Genomic DNA, 18,236 nt, shown 5'->3' with positions numbered 1-18,236 from the left:
GTCACAGTCATCCTCAAACTAGAGGAACAGCACACAGAGAGAAAGCTGCCCTGGTGGGTCATTTGGAGAGATTGACTGAGCCACTCACAAAGCAAAAGCTCGTGTCTGATTGCTGTTCTGCACCAAGTAAGTGGCTGCCGTCTGCCATGGTGACAGCAGGAGGTTCCCCACAACTCAGCACGTCTAGTCTGGCACAGGCAGCACTGAACAGAAGCATCTGTATTGCCACTGCATGGCGAAACAATCAAACCTTACAGCAACAGCTTGCTTAAATTTATGCAGCGATTTTCCATATATGCCTTTGCATTAATTGCCTGCTCAAAATGTTCTTCAGTTCTTGCAACATTCTCTCCCTTCCCTGTTTGTGCTCCCGTTCTGTATGTGTGCTGCTCTATCTGTTCACCCCTCTATCTTTCTGTGTGTGTGTGTGTGTCTTTTTGTCTCTACATCTGTCTCTCCTATTTTGACCCACTCTCTCTATATGTCTCACTTCTGTCTCTGTCCTCTGTGTGTCTGCCTCTCTATATGTCTCACTTCTCTCTCTGCCCCTCCCTCCCTCTCTCTGACCCTTCCCCTCCCTCCCTCTCTGCCCCTTCCTCCCGCTCACTGCTCCCTCCTCTCTCTCTCTCTCTGCCCCCACTTCTCTGCTAATCCCCCTACTTGCCCCCCCCCCCTCTCTCTGACCCACTGCTCCTCCCTCGACCCCTCGACCCCCCCCCCCCCCCCCCTCTGTGTTGTTTCTTGTCAATTCTCTATCACGTCTTCAGGTCTGTTTTCTAAATATTTCAATTTGTGGGATTTTGCGCTCGTTTTGATGGAACAATAGGTAGTAAAGTGGTAGGTTTTCCTCAAATATCCAAATCAGTTGCTGAATTGACTGCAGGATAAGACTGTTCCTGTTCCACACCTAATCCCGGTCACCCAACACGCCAATGCTTGTTGTGAATGTGTAACTAAGGGCAGGCCTGCGGACATCTAGTAAATGGTTGGATAGTAAATTAGATTAGACAAGAAAGGAAACAAAATTAACTGTGGAGCACATTATTTGTGAGTTTGATGAGGAAATTATTTTTTGTAATGGATCAATTTTACAGCCATATTATTAGTTAATTATTTTTAAACTATATGAAAATTCTCAGAAATCAATGGCATGATTTGTATTCTCACTACCCAGATTGTGATGATACTGCAGATAGACACAAAATGCTGGAGTAACTCAGTGGGGCAGGCAGCATCTCTGGAGAGAAGGAATGTGTGATGTTTTGGGTCGAGACCCTTCTTCAGACTCTCCGAAAGGTCACCCATTCCTTCTCTCCAGACAGGTTGCCTGTCCCGCTGAGCTACTCCAGCATTTTATGTCTATCTTTGGTGTAAAGTAGCATCTGCAGTTTCTTCCTACATAATAAACTGCAGATGCTGGTTTACAAAAAAGGACACAAAGTGCTGGAGTATCTCAGCGGATCTGCTTCAGAGTAATCCAGTACTTTGTATCCAGTTTATGAAAGTGGTCAGCTGGCAACTGGACTGTTGTACCCCCATGTGCCCAAATCATCTCTGACTCAATACCGCACCCATTCCACAAGACAATTGACAGACTTCTTTGACTTAACACAGATTGCTCTCAAGTTTTAACCCTCTCTGTTTGCACTTTGCACTTGGGGCTATGTGTAAATATGACATTGCCTTTGCAAAATTAATGATCTCCATTCACTGAGTAATCCTTTTTAGATGCCTTCAAGTGTGCCATATGGCTAATGTACAGCCACCAGGTCTTATGCCATTGTTGCTTGGGACAAAGTAGATCGAAAGCAGTACAGTTTAATTGCCAGTCTGAAGAAGGGGCTCGACCCGAAACATCACCCATTCCTTCTCTCCAGTGATGCTGCCTGTCCCGCTGAGTTACTCCACCTTTTTGTGTCTATCTTCAGTTTAATTGCTGATGGACAATGCAAGTGGAACCTGATAAAATATTTTGGCTCGGACATCGGAAAAGGAAAAAGTAATTTAATCTCGAAAGGGAAATGTTTTATTTTCTCTGCTTTCTAAGTATGACGTAAATCCAGACAATGGGTTCATAAGGACATCTCTGGAATTTGATGTCCTTGTTTCACTATTGCTTCGTTTGTTTATCTGAAGATGACATTCCAAATGCCTAAAATGCGCAGGCTTTCTATTTCATTTTTAAGTCTGAATGAGCTCCACTGCCATTTATAGGTAGGCGGACATCAGAGTTTGACTCTGCCTCCTGTTGTCCTCCAGTGTTGCGTTCAGTATCCTGTCTTATGCCAAGTCCTGATCAGCCATCTTACGACCCAGCGAATAATTGAATGAATATTGATTTCTCTACTTTCAAGTAACCCTTGCATTCCCTCTCTCTCCATCCCTCCTCCACCCTAGTTGTCCTGCTAGTTTTATTTTTTCGTTTCCCTGCATAATCACCTCCTCCACAGCTAACAATAGACGGGTGTGGGCTCTTTGGCTATCGGTGCTGCCTCTGATTTGTTCTGGGTCGCTAAGTTACTCCAGCATTTTGTCTATCTTCAGAGTAAACTAGCATCTGCAGTTCCTTCCTGCATACCATGTCACCGTGGAGCTAGTCCTTCATCATCTGGGCCAGCCCCACCCTGGGATGTTCAGTTTAGTAGTTCACCCACGTGGATATCATTGTGCCTCATTTCTGCCTATCTCTGTAATCTTCTCCCAAACAGTCCTCTTCAAGTATGTCCAATGTGTCTATTGGTGGCTAGGCCATGTGCTGTTCATTCCCATGCTCGGAATTGTCTTTCTAAACTTCCCTGCTGAAGAACAAACTGTAAAATCTTCCATAGTTGTGTGAAAATGGTATGTTAGCTTTCATAGCAAAATGATTTGAGTATAGGAGCAGGGAGGTTCTACTGCAGTTGTACAGGGTCTTGGTGAGACCACACCTGGAGTATTGCATACAGTTTTGGTCTCCAAATCTGAGGAAGGACATTATTGCCATAGAGGGAGTGCAGAGAAGGTTCACCAGACTGATTCCTGGGATGTCAGGACTGTCTTATGAAGAAAGACTGGATAGACTTGGTTTATATTCTCTAGAATTTAGGAGATTGAGAGGGGATCTTATAGAAACTTATAAAATTCTTAAGGGGTTGGACAGGCTAGATGCAGGAAGGTTGCTCCCGATGTTGGGGAAGTCCAGGACAAGGGGTCACAGCTTAAGGATAAGGGGGAAATCCTTTAAAACCGAGATGAGAAGAACTTTTTTCACACAGAGAGTGGTGAATCTCTGGAACTCTCTGCCACAGAGGGTAGTCGAGGCCAGTTCATTGGCTATATTTAAGAGGGAGTTAGATGTGGCCCTTGTGGCTAAGGGGTTCAGAGGGTATGGAGAGAAGGCAGGTACGGGATACTGAGTTGGATGATCAGCCATGATCATATTGAATGGCGGTGCAGGCTCGAAGGGCCGAATGGCCTACTCCTGCACCTAATTTCTATGTTTCTATGTTTCTATGTTTCTAAAAGAAAGGTACTCACAAGGACAGAGACTGGAAAATGTATAATGGGATACATGGAAAGGCAGTGAAATTAAATAAATATTCTTTCTGTCTTTATGGGTGAAGGCAAAAAAATCCCAAAATTCCTGAAGAACCAGAGTTCAGAGCAAAGAAAGAAATTAAATAAATTAATTAAGAAATGTTTTATGAGTATGAGTATGGAAACTGATACACCTCATGATCTGATGATCTACATCCCAGAGCTTTCAAAGAGGTGGCTGCAGAAATAGTAGAAGCTCTGAATACATTCTGAAATTCTATAGTTTTGGAATGGATTGGGTAGGTTAGAGGGCAGTAGAGGGTGACTCCACTATTAGAGAAAGGAGGAAGAGAGAGTCAGGGAATTATCGAGCTCCGAGCCTGAAGGCAACCATTGGGAGAATGCTGGAATCTATATGCGTCTAATGAAGGATATAATATCAAAGCACATTCAATAATATCATTGAAAAGAGTCAATGTGAAATCGTGAAAGGTATTTCATGTTTGACTTATTCTTGGAGCATGTATATGGCAGAATAGATGCGGAAGCCATTCCATTTGGTGCATTTAGATTTTCACAAGGGTTTTGATAAGGTCCCACACAGGAAGTTGGTGAACAAGGTTGAGCATGTGGAATTGGGAGTAATATAGTGGAATGCTTAGTTTAGAAATACAGCAGTTTAGAAATCTCGCTGTTCTCAGAGCTCCCAAATCACCAGATTTAAAAACCGCATTTCGTGCTTTCAGCATGGCACGCACCTCTGCAGTAATCCAAGGTTTGTGGTTGGCCCGGGTTGTGATGTTCCTGATGACAGTGACGTCCTCCATGCACTTCTGTATGTAGCCCGACACTGACATGGCATACTCGTCCACATTGATGTTTTCGTTATGAGTGGCTGCTGTCCTGAACATGTCCCAGTCCGTGCACTCAAAGCAACCGCGAAATTAAGAAAGCAAAGCGCGCCCACGGACAGAAAATCCAGGGTTTCTTCCAGGATGATAACAACACCAGGAACATGTGGGAAGGCATCCGGGCCATAACAAATTACAAGGCACCTCAGATGTCTTGTAAGGATGACACAGACTTTCTAAATGAACTAAATAATCATTTCGGCAGGTTTGAGGCACTGAACACCACTACAATGAGGAAATTAGAGCCTCAACCAGGAGAACAGACACTGTCCTTTGAAACTGCTGAAGTCCGCAAAATCCTGGAGGGTATTGACCCGCGAAAGGCAGCCGGACCGGATAACATACCGGGGCGTCTGCTTAGGGGATGTGCCGACCAGCTGGCTCTGGTTCTGACAGACATTTTTAACATCTCCCTGAACCAGGCCATTGTTCCATCATGTTTCAAGACAGCCACCATCATACCAGTTCCCAAAAAGTCTACAATAACCTGCCTGAATGATTACCGCCCCGTAGCACTCACACCAATAATAATGAAGTGCTTTGAGAGGCTTATTAAGCAGCACATGGTCTCTAAACTCCCCTCCAGTTTTGACCCGTTCCAGTTTGCTTATCGCCCGAACCGCTCCACAGAGGATGCTATTTCCTCTGTAGTCCACCTGAGCCTACAACACCTGGAGGAGAGGAACACCCACGTGCGGATGCTGTTTGTTGATTTCAGCTCAGCATTTAACACGATAATCCCCCAGCATCTGGTGAGCAAACTGGCACCCCTAGGTTTCAATACCATACTATGCAACTGGATCCTGGATTTCCTTTCTGAAAGACCCCAGTCTGTGCGGGTGGGGAAGAACACCTCCTCGGTCATCACACTGAGCACCGGATCCCCTCAGGGCTGTGTCCTGAGTCCGCTGCTCTTCACATTGATGACACATGACTGTGTCGCCAGGTCCACTACTAACCATATCATCAAATACGCGGATGACACAACAGTAGTGGGCCTCATCCGCAATAACGACGACCAGGCATATAGAGAGGAGGTGGAACAGCTCGTGAGCTGGTGCAGCAGGAACAACCTTCTCCTAAATGTGAACAAAACCAAGGAGATTGTCGTCGATTTCAGAAGGAAAATTCAGCCCAGTCACACTCCACTTTGCATCAACAACTCAGCAGTGGAGCAGGTGAAAAAGATCAAGTTCCTGGGGGTGCATATAACGGACACCTTAAACTGGTCCACAAACATTACATCTCTGGCAAAACGGGCACAGCAGCGGTTGTACTTCCTCCGCAGGTTGAGAAGTTTACACCTCCACCCTCCCATCCTCGCCACCTTCTACAGAAGCACAATTGAGTCGGTCATGACCAGCTGCATCTCTACGTGGTGTGGCAGCTGTACAGCTGCGGACTGGAAGTGCCTTCAGAGAGTGGTGAGGACAGCGGAAAAAATCATTGGGACTTCTCTTCCTTCAATCATGGACATGGGGTACAAGCGCTGTCTGATTAGAGCTAAGGGCATTACCAGAGCCCCCACACACCCACAATTCGGACTGTTTATACTGCTTAACTCTGGGAGGAGGTACCGCAGCATGAAGAGCGGGACAACCAGGTTCTGCAACAGCTTCATCCCCCAGGCCATAAGATTACTGAACAATCAAAAAAACCGAGGCTAGAACTTTTAAAATATCGACACTTTTTAAAAAAAAAAAACTTTTTATATATATTTATTTTACAGAACCATGCACATGAGGCATTTTTATGGACGCACCTAGCACTTTTACTTTTACTATTTACCTGATTGGAGAGTCAAATGCAACGAAATTTCGTTCAAGGTGCACTGTGTCTAGGTGTATATCTGAATGACAATAAAGTTTTCATCAAAGCACGGAAACATGCCATTCAGCCCACCAAGTCCGCGCCAACCAGCAATCACCGCACACTAGCACTGTCCTACACACTAGGGACAATTTACAATTTTTTACCGAAGCCAATTAACCTACAAACCTATATTTCTTTGGAGTGTGGGAGGAAACCGGAGCACCCAGATAAAACCCAAGCAGGTCACGGGGAGAACATACGAACTCCATACAGACAGCACCCGTGGTCAGGATCAAACCCGGGTCTCTAGATCTGTAAGGCAGTAGTGACGTTGAATACCATGGGGATCATTGCTTTGGTCCCAACTATTCATGACGTATGTTGGTGCTTTGCCCGGGTGGACCAAGTGCAATACGTCCACGTTTGCTGGTAACATAAAACTAAGCGGGCATGTGAGGAGTGACCAGGATGCCCAGAGGCTTCAAGGGGATGTAGACAACCTTACTGAGTGGGCAACAGTATGGCAGATGGAATACAATGTAGAAAAGTATGAGATTATTTTGTTTTAAAAATCGTGGGTATTTTTAAATGGTGAGGGATATGGAAATGTTGTTGTTCAAAATGACCCAAGTTTCGGTGTACACAAGTCACTGAATGCTGGGAGGCAGTTTGTAAGGGGTATGTCGGCCTTTGTTGCCTTACAAGAGATGCACAGAGTCTCTTGCCCAGAGTAGGTGAATCGAGGACCAGGGGACATAGGTTTAAGGTGAAGGGGAAAAGATTTATTAGGAGTCTGAGGGGTGACATTTTTACACAAAGGGTGGCGGGTGTATGGAACAAGCTGCCAGAGGCGGGAGTTGAGGCTGGGACTATCCCAACATTTAAGAAACAGTTGGATAAGTACATGGACAGGCCAGGCTTGGAGGGAAATGGACCAAACGTGGGCAGGTGGGACTAATGTAGCTGGGACATGTTGGCTGGTGTGGACAAGTTGGGCTGAAGGGCCTGTTTCCAAACTGTATCACTCTATGACTCTGTGACTCTAAGAATAAAGATATCTTACTGCGGTTCTGTAGGGTCTAGGTGAGACCACATCTGATATCTTACTACAGGTCTTTAACACCTCGGTGAGACTGCATCTGGAGCATTGTCCACAATTATAGTCTTCTTACCTTATTGAAGGTGCACAGTGAAGATCCACTAACTGGTTCCTGAGACGGTGGGTCTGTTGGAAAAAAACTGGTGAAGGGTGGAAAGGGCATAAAAATGTGCTTCCGGTATAAAGATTCACTTTGGTCTTTTTGAATGGCAGAATAGGTGAGATGTCAAAGAGCCCAGACCTGCTCTTGTATCATATGCTTTTGTCCCCATCTCCTTTAAATGCATCTTGGCTATTCCAAGAGTATTTAGGTACAGTACAGGTTTCCTACAGTGAATATACAGGGTCTAGGTTTGACTACATCTTAAATACTGTGTACATTTTTGTATTCTCAACTGACACTGAGACTGTCTTCCCCTCGCTTGCTCATTTTCATACGTGAATAATAATCACTCAGACTGAGGAAGGGTCCCGACACGAAACAGCACCCATCCTTTTTCTCCAGAGATGCTGCCTAATCTGCTGAGTTACTCCAGCACTTTGTGTTTATCTTTTGTTATTTATGTTGCTTTGTTAATAGCTTTTCTTCTTTTACTGCCTTGGTGCAGGAGTGCATTCCTTCACCACTCGTATTTCAATCTGTATAAAAGATAAACCTTGTTAAACTTCCAGCAGCAAAGCAATTGACCAGGGATGAAGTGGAAGTTATTTCAATAGAAGCCGGTGATGGGAGTGCATGGGAAATGTAATTTGGTAAGGACCTCGAGTTAATTGAATGAGGAAGACATGATTGGGAAGGGATTGCCCGCAGCTTTGTCATTCTGTTCTTGGTTTACAATTACTGTCCTTTTCACAATGCTACGTACAATGGAATTGTGCAGCATTAGTGGAGAGCTTTGAACTAATGGATCTTCATTTTCCACATGTTACTTCAATTTTCCAAATAATTATTGTCAGACATTCACTGATACTGTCTGCAGCTGGGGCTGCGGTTGAGCATGTGTCGAAAACCATTGTATATCATCTCCTAGGTCTTTCTCTCGGTATCCCAGGGCGCATTCACGAGCTGCTTCTTGAGTGACTATTAATCACGTGTGAAAATGAGCAAGAGTGGGGAAGGCGGCCAGAATCCGTTTCCCAGGGTGGAAATGTCAAAGGCTAGAGGGCATAGCTTTAAGGTCAGCGGGAGAAGAGCTTGAAGGATACGTGGTGGGGCAGGGTTTTTTTACGCAGAGAGTTGTGGGTGTTTGGTACATGCAGCCAGGAGTGGTGATGGGGGCAGATACAATAGTTTAGTTTAGGGACAGAGAGCAGAAACAAGCCCTTCAGCCCGCAGAGCCCGTGCCGACCAGCAATCTCTGCACACTTAACACTATCCTACACACTCTAGGGACAATTTATAATTATACAAAGCCCCCCCCCACTGATGTGTAACAAACGAGACTCTGGCTAAGTTTCACCTCACTTACCGAGTAGTTCTGCGGTTAGTTGTAGCAGCCATTACTCAGATCAGTGAAGGTGTAGAGGATCTGGTGCAAATAATGGAGCCTCATTCTTTGTACAACATGAGCTCTTCCTAATGTAATAAAAAGGGACTTCAGATGCTGGTTTATACCAAAGGTAGACACAAAATGACTTTGACTCTGACATCGGGGGGGGGAGAGTGCAGTGGAGAGATAAGTTTTTTTGGCCTTCAATCACAGCAATATGATGGATGTTTATGTAAATTATGTTGTGTCTTGGGTCTATTTGTTTGTAATGTATGGCTGCAGAAACGTCATTTCGTTTGGACCTCAAGGGGTCCAAATGACAAATAAATTGTATCGTATCGTATCGTAAAATGCTGGAGTAACTCAGCGGGTCAGCCAGTGTCTCTGGAGAAAATGGGTAGGTAACATTTTGGGTCAGGACCCTTCTTCAGACTGATTGTGGTGGGGGAATGCGGCTGAACCAGGACAAATCGGGGCCGGCCACAGGTGACCTCAGGCAGGGAGGTTCTTTGATTGTGGTCCAGGGACTGTATGATCCCAAGAAGTATGATCCCATCATTGCGAACTGTTCACCTGGTTTATCCGATTATCTTCTATTCCTCTTCGGAGCCGTTGGTGCAGAACAAGGAACTGTAATTGAGAAGCATGGGACAAATAAATGTTCCAAAAAGTGTAACGGACCTTTACGGCCAGGTTAAGACCCCAACATTTTTTTTTAAAACGTTGAATTTGAAGGGCACAAGATGGCATTTGAAATATGGCGACCCTTGTGTCGTGACCTAGTGCGGTTCACTGTCTTACACTCTTGTCTAATGTATAGTAGTAGGATTGTCACTGAAGTGAATGCAACGAAACAATTTCACTGCACTTGGGTTCACCTGACAATAACGTACCTTTGAACCAGTGAACCACTGAGTTCCAATACGCAGCAGATCAAGGGCAGGCGGCATATGGGAACACTGCCACCTTCAGGCCAGCTTCAAATCGTTGTCACTGATTTAATATTCTTCCACTTTCCCACCAGCCAGCACCGTTGGAGTGCCTTTACCTTATTTACTGTACCACCATTGTTGGAACACTGTTTAAGATAGATAAAATTACCAATGAAGCCCAAAACCTGTTGCTGAACTAAATTAAGTCAATTCTATCAGTTTCACAGACTGGTGGCATAATCGTAATCGTAATCAGACAGCAGTGGTATGTTCCCTTTTGCATTATCTTTGTGTTATGTGCCTGTAGATAGAAACAAGGGAATCAGGTGTATGTTTACAAGAATAGACACAAGGTGCTGGAATAACTCAGCGGATTAGGCAGCATCTCTGCAGTACATTGATGGGTGATGTTTCAAGTTGTCTGGAAATGGAGCCTGATCCAAATCCCCATGTTCTCCAGAGATGCTGCCTGCCCCGCTGAGTTACTCCAGCACTTTGTGTCCTTTTTTATGTGGCTGGATCATTGCCGGTCCATCTCATGTCTTGACTTCTTCACCATCAAAACAATTTAGAGGAAGTGCTTCCTCAAGAAGGCAGCTAAAACTGCCGATTTTATGGCAACATTTATGTGAAGGATAAATTTCATTCTAAAGCCTTGGTGGATCATCCATTTTGCCAGAGTTACAGAGGTCATGGCTTCTGAGAGGAGCCGAATGGTCCCAGAATGGTCTGCCTAGGCCACTGGAGGGCCGGGATTCCAGCTCGCAAAGTCAGCCTCGGAAGTTGGCTATGGGAACGGATCTGCCAGCTCTGGCCGGGCAAGAGTTAAACAGCCACATCCACAGGGGGATAATTCGACCCGCCAATCGGCAGCGGATGTCCCGATGAGGTAGAGTTCGGCCGCGACACCTGGCCTAGGTGCCACTTTTTCGGGCAAACCTTTGAGGAAGAGATTTCAAGTGCACTCTCGTAATTTTGTCCGGATTAAAGGAGGTGCCGGATCACCAGTTGCCGGAAAATCGGTGGTGGACCTGTATCATGACTTGGATAGGCTGGGTGAGTGGGCAAATGCATGGCAGATGCAGTATTATGTGGATAAATGTGAGGTTATCCACTTTGGTGGCAAAAACAGGAAAGTAGACTTTTATCTGAATGGTGGCCGATTAGGAAAAGGGGAGATGCAACGAGACCTGGGTGTCATGGTACACCAGTCATTAAAAGTAGGCATGCAGGTGCAGCACGCAGTGAAGAAGGCGAATGGTATGTTAGCATTCATAGCAAAAGGATTTGAGTATAGGAGCAGGGAGGTTCTACTGCAGTTGTACAGGGTCTTGGTGAGGCCACACCTGGAGTATTGCGTACAGTTTTGGTCTCCTAATCTGAGGAAAGACATTCTTGCCATAGAGGGAGTACAGAGAAGGTTCACCAGACTGATTCCTGGGATGTCAGGACTTTCATATGAAGAAAGACTGGATAGACTCGGCTTGTACTCGCTAGAATTTAGAAGATTGAGGGGGGATCTTATAGAAACTTACAAAATTCTTAAGGGGTTGGACAGGCGAGATGCAGGAAGATCGTTCCCGATGTTGGGGAAGTCCAGAACAAGGGGTCACAGTTTAAGGATAAGGGGGAAATCTTTTAGGACCGAGATGAGGAAAACATTTTTCACACAGAGAGTGGTGAATCTCTGGAATTCTCTGCCACAGAAGGTAGTTGAGGCCAGTTCATTGGCTATATTTAAGAGGGAGTTAGATGTGGCCCTTGTGGCTAAAGGGATCAGGGGGTATGGAGAGAAGGCAGGTACAGGATACTGAGTTGGATGATCAGCCATGATCATATTGAATGGCGGTGCAGGCTCGAAGGGCCGAATGGCCTACTCCTGCACCTATTTTCTATGTTTCTATGTTTCTATCATCAAAGACCCAGCCTACCCTGGTAGGGCAGCCTGAGAACCATCACCTCCAGGTTCAAGACCAGGTTCAAGAGCAGCTTCCTCCTGTGCACCATCCAGTTCTTGAACCACCCTGTACAATCCCAACCACAGCCCGACCTCAGTACCAATCACCACAGACTTTGTACTATCATGGTTGCTCCATGTACTTTGGTTTCTGCACTATCATGGTCTGGTTTACTTAGAATGACGGCTAATTTATTGTAAATTTGTTGGCGCATCAAATATGCTTTTAAAACGGCAGCAAGTAAGAATTTAATTGTTCTGGTTCATATCCAGTGCATATGACAAATGAACCTTCCTAACACTCTCATTATCTCGAGGCAGATCAAACTGTCCTGTAGAAAATGTGACAGAAAAGCGACAAAAGCTCTGTTAAAAGTGTCTCTACTTAATGCAGTATCATCTGTTCTCAGATCAAGCGGTGTGCCTGCTCCCCTGGTGGCTGTTTAACCAGAAGGCAGCTGTAATTCTGTCAGTTTAATGGATTGTGCAGGAAGTGTGGCAAGAAGTGTCTTAAATCCTCTCGATACCCTGACAAAGGAATGAGCAGATCTGCAGATCGTCTTGAGCTAAATGCCAAGCTCCGGTGCCGGCACCTTGTCACGATATGTCGCTGTGTTTGAGGGGAGAAACTCTACATGCTGAGATGACACCGTGTTTAGATTAGTTTAGAGATACAGCATTGAAACAGGCCCTTCGGCGCACCGAGTCCGCACTAGCGATCCCCCGATATCCTACACCAGGGACAATTTTTTACATTTATACCAAGCCAATTAACCTACAAACCTGTACGCCTTTGGAGTGTGGGAGGAAACCAAAGTTCTTGGAGAAAACCCACGCAAGTCATGGGGAGAACGTTCAAACTGTGTGAGGACAAGCACCCGTAGCCAGGATCGAACCTGGGTCTCTGGTGCTGTAAGGCAGCAATTCTACCGCTGCTTTACCGTGCCGCCCACTCTCAGTCAGTTATCAGTCACAACTGAGTCCAAAGATTTTACCGCTCTGTGGATAGAAATGACTGGTGGAGGGTGTTGTGGAGACCAGTGGTGGCTGGCAGGTGACTGAGGAAACCTTCTCTGAGGTTTGGCAGATTTTATTCCAAAGGAGTGTCCAGTGCATCACAAAGGACTCTGAGCATAATTAGCTGTCAGTGTGGAAAACTATGAAAATAGGCCTTTGAAAGAACATTTTCAGTCCTGACCCTTCAAAGGTACATAGTGTTAAGACAGGGTTGTATATACTCAAGGGCAGTTCCACCTGCATTTCGCAAATGCATGCACACCTACATCAGACTGGAGCTTGTCTACTGCAATCCTATGCAAAATGTGAAAAGTACATTGTCAGGAAAGCTAAGTACCTTGGCCATCGAGACTCTTTATTCCTGTGGCTCATTGAAAGAGCCACAGACATACAGCTTACAATGTGTACACAATACAATTAGATCTGTGCAGGGAATCATTAAAGTCTAACTATACAGAAGGCCATCGTGCCACTGCTGGCTCACCAAGGCAACAATACCCCTCTTTGTGCCTTGTGTACGTTGCAGATGTTCCCGACCTTTTCTGTTATGAGTTCTGGCTCCTGGCACGCCATGTTTTATCCGGACAATATTATCTTCAGAATCCATTGAGATACAGCAAATATATCCAAAGGGGCAGAAACCTATTTACCAGATGGTCTCTAAGCCTAGTGCAAGACTGAATGTCTGGAGAACTGTGAATTGTTTGAGGTAACACGACAGGATCCTGCTGTCTAATAGTACAAACACACAGACAGAAACCAAGACAGTGGCATGCTCCTTGCTTGAAGGTACTTTAAACACTCTCAGAATTGTCCTAAAGGATGTTCCTTTAGGAAAGGAATTTCTTTAGTCAGAGGGTGGTGAAGCTGTGGAATTCATTGCCACAGAAGGCTGTGGAGGCCAAGTCAATGGATATCAAAGTCAAAGTATCCTTTATTGTCATCCAGACCCTTCAATCTGAACGAAATTACGAACCCTGCAGCCGTAACACAGAATAAAATAACAAAACACACAATGAACACAAATTTAACATCCACCACAGTGAGTCCATCAGGCACCTCCTTACTGCGATGGAAGGCAAAAGTCTTAAAGTCCTTGTCTCTTCCCTCCTTGTTCTCCCTCTGCGTTGAGGTGATCCAGGCTTCCGATGTTGTGACCCCGCCGGGTGATGGTAAGTCCTGCGGCCGAATCCGAGCTCCGCGAACGGGCCGGTTCAAACTCCGCAGCCCAGGGCGGTCGAATATAAGAGTCAAGTTAAGATAGAACTGGATAGGGACAAACAAAGTGGCCTCTGTGAAAGTGTTCAGAGTGAATGGGCTGCACCCAACTTTGGTGTGCCTGACTTGGTTTTGAAACTGTGTACCACTTGATGCAATGGAATGGTTTCCTCTAAGTCCTTCCATTAATCACCCTTGCAATCGCTGTCAACATTGGCTCCCTTCTATGTAAAAACTGTATCTTCAAATTCTTATTCCCACGTTCAAATCCCTTCACAGTCCGGCACCTCCCTTTCTAATTTTAAGAGCATTAGGCCAGACCATAAAATAAAGAGGTTTTGCTTTCTTAAAGAACATGAGTGAGTTTGTGAATTATTGCAATTGTCAGCCACAGCTTTGCTAGTTTTTTTTTCAGCTGATTCAACATCTCTACCTACTGGGATAGAATTTGAACCAATGCCCTTTTCTTTGCGCTCTGAATTGATATTGCAATGCTTAAATTATTGATCAGTTGTGTCCTCTTTAAGATTTGATCTAATATTTTCTGACTGCTCACTTTGTGCTGAACTCCCTTGTTGTCTCAACTCTTGTCAGTGGCTGCTACAGTATATGTGAAATGGTGCTGACTCCTGAAGCCCATTGTTTCATTGTCATTGTAGCTCAATGTTTGGACTGATTATTCTTTGATGAGAATGAGGGCAATTGGTTTGGTTAAGGGGCTGTCCCACTTGGGCGACCTAATTGGCGAGTTTAGAAGAGTTTAGGAGAGTTTAAAAAAATATCATGTTGAAGACCTCCTTTGACTATGTAGAAGAACTCCTTCGACCATGTTGAAGACTAGCTACGACTAGCTACAACTAGCTTCGGGGAAATTGGACACCGAATAGTGGAGAGTGAAGACGACCTCCTTCGATCTCCTTCAACCTCCCTTCGACTATGATGAAGACTACCTACGACTACCTTCGACTACCCTCGATTACCTACGACTAACATGCCAACCTACTATGACCTACTATGACTAAACCTACGAGTAAAAAAGAATTAATTTTTTCCATGGCGACATTTTTTTACTCACGGGCATTTTTCAACATGTTGAAAAATACGCCGCGACCTAGCTGAGGCCTCGAGTACACGGGGACTACTCTCGAGCATGAAGGAGAGTTACAAAGACCTCCTACGACCTCGTGTCGACCATGCTGCGAGTATGAGTCGAGGGCAAACTCGCCAGAACTCACGGATTAGGTCGCCCAAGTGGGACAGCCCCTTAAGTGAAAGCAAGGATGAGACTCATTGGTTTTATAAATTCAATGGCAAACCAGAATTCAGAGAATAATTCTCCGTGACAGCATACATTCCAGTGGGGTAATCTGTGCAAGAATCCTCAATCCCTTTACTTCCTAAGTAGAAAGCATCTGTTAAAGTTGGTGATTTTCCTGGAACATATCGGAATAATTAAGCTAGTTATGAAAGTAGTGACGGTATATTTGGTTTGAGCGTTAATGTTAATTTCAACAGCCAGGTCTGTTTTCTGTTTCTTTCTCCATATCAATATTGCTCTTGCCACGACGTATTCTACCATAGTTCTCCCCTCTCTTGGAGAAGTTGCCAAGCAAAGGATTATTCTGAAGAGTTTAGTTTAGAGATACAGCGCGGAAACAAGCCATTCGGCCCACCGAATCCACGCTGACCAGCAATCATCCATACATCCTACCATCCTACACACACGAGGGCCAATTAACCTACAAACCTGTACGCCTTTGGAGTGTGGGAGGAAACCGGAGCTCCAGGAGAAAACCCACGCTGTCACGGGGAGAACGTACAAACTCTGTACAGACAGCACCCGTAGTCAGGATCGAACCCTGAACTCTGGCGTTGTAAGGCAGCTACTCTACCGCTGCATCAGCACTGTTGCCCTTCATGAGCATCACCCAACTTGCTGCAATTTATTTCTGTGTCTATGTTTGATGAATGCACAGATGCATATATTTCACTGCACAGTCTCGGGAGTGTTCATAGAGTACGTTGGTGCGCTGCAGTTCTTGGTAAAGATAACACATGTCAAAGTTTTTTTGAGATAAATTTATTTTGGTGGTTTTACTCAGGGAGAAGTCTGGCAGATCTGGGCCACTGCGTAGTTGGGTGTGAGTATAGGGGTTGGGGCAGGAAGCTATAGGAAGCACAACCAACATGGAGCATAGCCTTGTCAACCTTGGCTGTGAGGCTGCTAAACAGTCACTCTGTACTCACAGTCACCTGATACTGCGGCTTTGCACGGACATTTTAATAACTCTGGCACTGGCCACTCAAATCAGCTGCCCCGGACATTTTAATGATTGGTTTTACTGTATTTTAATGTTGCTGTTTTACCTGCTTTTAACTATACTGTTTCATCAGGGACTGGATTGTTTTTATTGTTATTATGTGTGAAATGTTTTATGTTTAATGTGCGATGCTCCGGTATTCCCTGGGAAACGTCTTTTCATTTTGCACTGTACAGCTGTTGCTTTGCAAGATGACAATAAAGATTGATTGATTGGATTGATTGATTGTCTGCACTATGACATAGAAATGGAACCAAAAAGTCATGAGCTCTCATACCATTCAAGCTACATAAGCAGTACTGAGGAGGTGCTACACTCTAACCAGTGATGGCATTCAGTTGCTTTATCTGAGTGAGACCTCAACTCTCATCTGAGTCTTCTCTCCAAAATTGTTCTAGGAACATGGGCAAAATCTATCCTAGTTCCATGGGGAACTTACATTGTGTTACTTGTTTCATCCAGGTTTTATTTGTTATTTCAGCAAACATTCACATGTTTGATTCACAGGCGTATTTTTGAGCCTTGTAGACTTTTGTTAAATGCTGTTTGTCAAAGTAATCAATGAGTTGACACCTTTCTTCCCTCTTTTGCGGCTTTCTCTGCAGAAACAGGAGCACAGAGAGGTTTTAGTGGGTCTGCTTTTCCTGGTCTTCCCATTCATCCCGGCCAGCAACCTATTTTTCCGCGTGGGGTTTGTGGTGGCGGAGCGGGTACTCTACATGCCCAGGTAAGGACCACCTGGAGATGTGGATGGTAGTGTACAAATAGTAATGTGGCGGTGAAAGTTCGAAGGCTAACAGCCAGGATCATTGATCCAGAACCATGAGTTCGAATCCCACCATGGCAGCTGGGGATTTCCATTCCAGTCACTAACTAAATCCCAAAGTTTATTAGAAAAAGCAGGATTGTCCAGATTGTCAATAAAATTCCATCTGGTTTCCTCGTGTCCTTCAGGGAAGAAAATATGCTATCTTTATCCACTGGCTGAGATGTGACCACAGGCTCACTAATGTGGTTGAATCTTAAACTGTTACCTCAGCTCAGGGTTGATTGAGGATGGACAACAAGTGCCAATTTTCCAAATTTACTGATGACACAAAACGTGATGTGATTGTGAGCTGGAGGAGATGCAGACAAACTAATTGAGTGGGGATGTACACGGAAGATGGAATACAGTGCAGAAAAATGTAAATGCACTTCAGTTTACCCAACAGAAAAGCACAACCTTTTCAAAATGGATGAGACACAAAGAACTATTAATGTTGACAGTGCCCGGGATATCGTTGTACACAAGTCATTGAAAGTGATCATGCAGCAATTAAGCAGGCAAATAGTAAGTTGGACTGTATTATGAGAGGATTTGAGAGCAAGAGTAAGTTATTGTACTACAATTGTATAAGTGAGACAATGGTTACTGGGCATAATTTAGATTTCGTACTTCGTCAAGTCAAGTCAACTTTATTTGTCACATACACATACAAGATGTGCAGTGAAATGAAAGTGGCAATGCCTGCGGATTGTGCAAAAACTACTGAACAGAACAGGATCAGTATTTACATGTTAGAAAATATTTTTTTACAAAAGACACACAACGGTAAATGAGTACAGTAAATTAGTCCCTGGTGAGATAAGTGTTTACAATCCTGATGGTCTGTGGGAAGAAACTCCGTCTCATCCTCTCTGTTTTCACAGCATGACAGCGGAGGCGTTTGCCTGACCGTAGCAGCTGGGGTGGTAGGGGTCCCCCATAACGTTGCTGGCTCTGGATCTGCACCTCCTGGTGTATAGGTCCTGCAGGGGGGGCGAGTGTAGTTCCCATGGTGCGTTCGGCCGAACGCACTACTCTCTGCAGAGCCTTCCTGTCCTGGGCAGAGCTGTTCCCAAACCAGTTTAAAAATGGACAGGCATGTCACGGAGGAAGTGCAGTGAAGATTCACCGCACTAGTTCTTGCAGTTGTGGGTT

General features: G+C 44.9%; 1 protein-coding gene across 1 annotated transcript in view; it reads left to right on the top strand.

The window, feature by feature from the left end:
• tmtc1 (transmembrane O-mannosyltransferase targeting cadherins 1) overlaps window positions 1-18,236 on the top strand; it is a 125,687-nt gene that overhangs the window by 65,098 nt on the left and 42,353 nt on the right. The window contains exon 8 of the mRNA XM_033037705.1: window positions 16,879-17,000. Coding sequence (XP_032893596.1) covers window positions 16,879-17,000 — 122 coding nt within the window. The remainder of the gene's footprint in view (window positions 1-16,878; window positions 17,001-18,236) is intronic.

This window comes from Amblyraja radiata, chromosome 19 (assembly GCF_010909765.2).
Source record: "Amblyraja radiata isolate CabotCenter1 chromosome 19, sAmbRad1.1.pri, whole genome shotgun sequence".
In the NCBI taxonomy this organism is placed as follows: Eukaryota; Metazoa; Chordata; class Chondrichthyes; order Rajiformes; family Rajidae; genus Amblyraja; species Amblyraja radiata.
The sequence above is the reverse complement of the archived record's forward strand: the minus strand, read 5'-3'. Positions and strand labels throughout refer to the sequence as shown.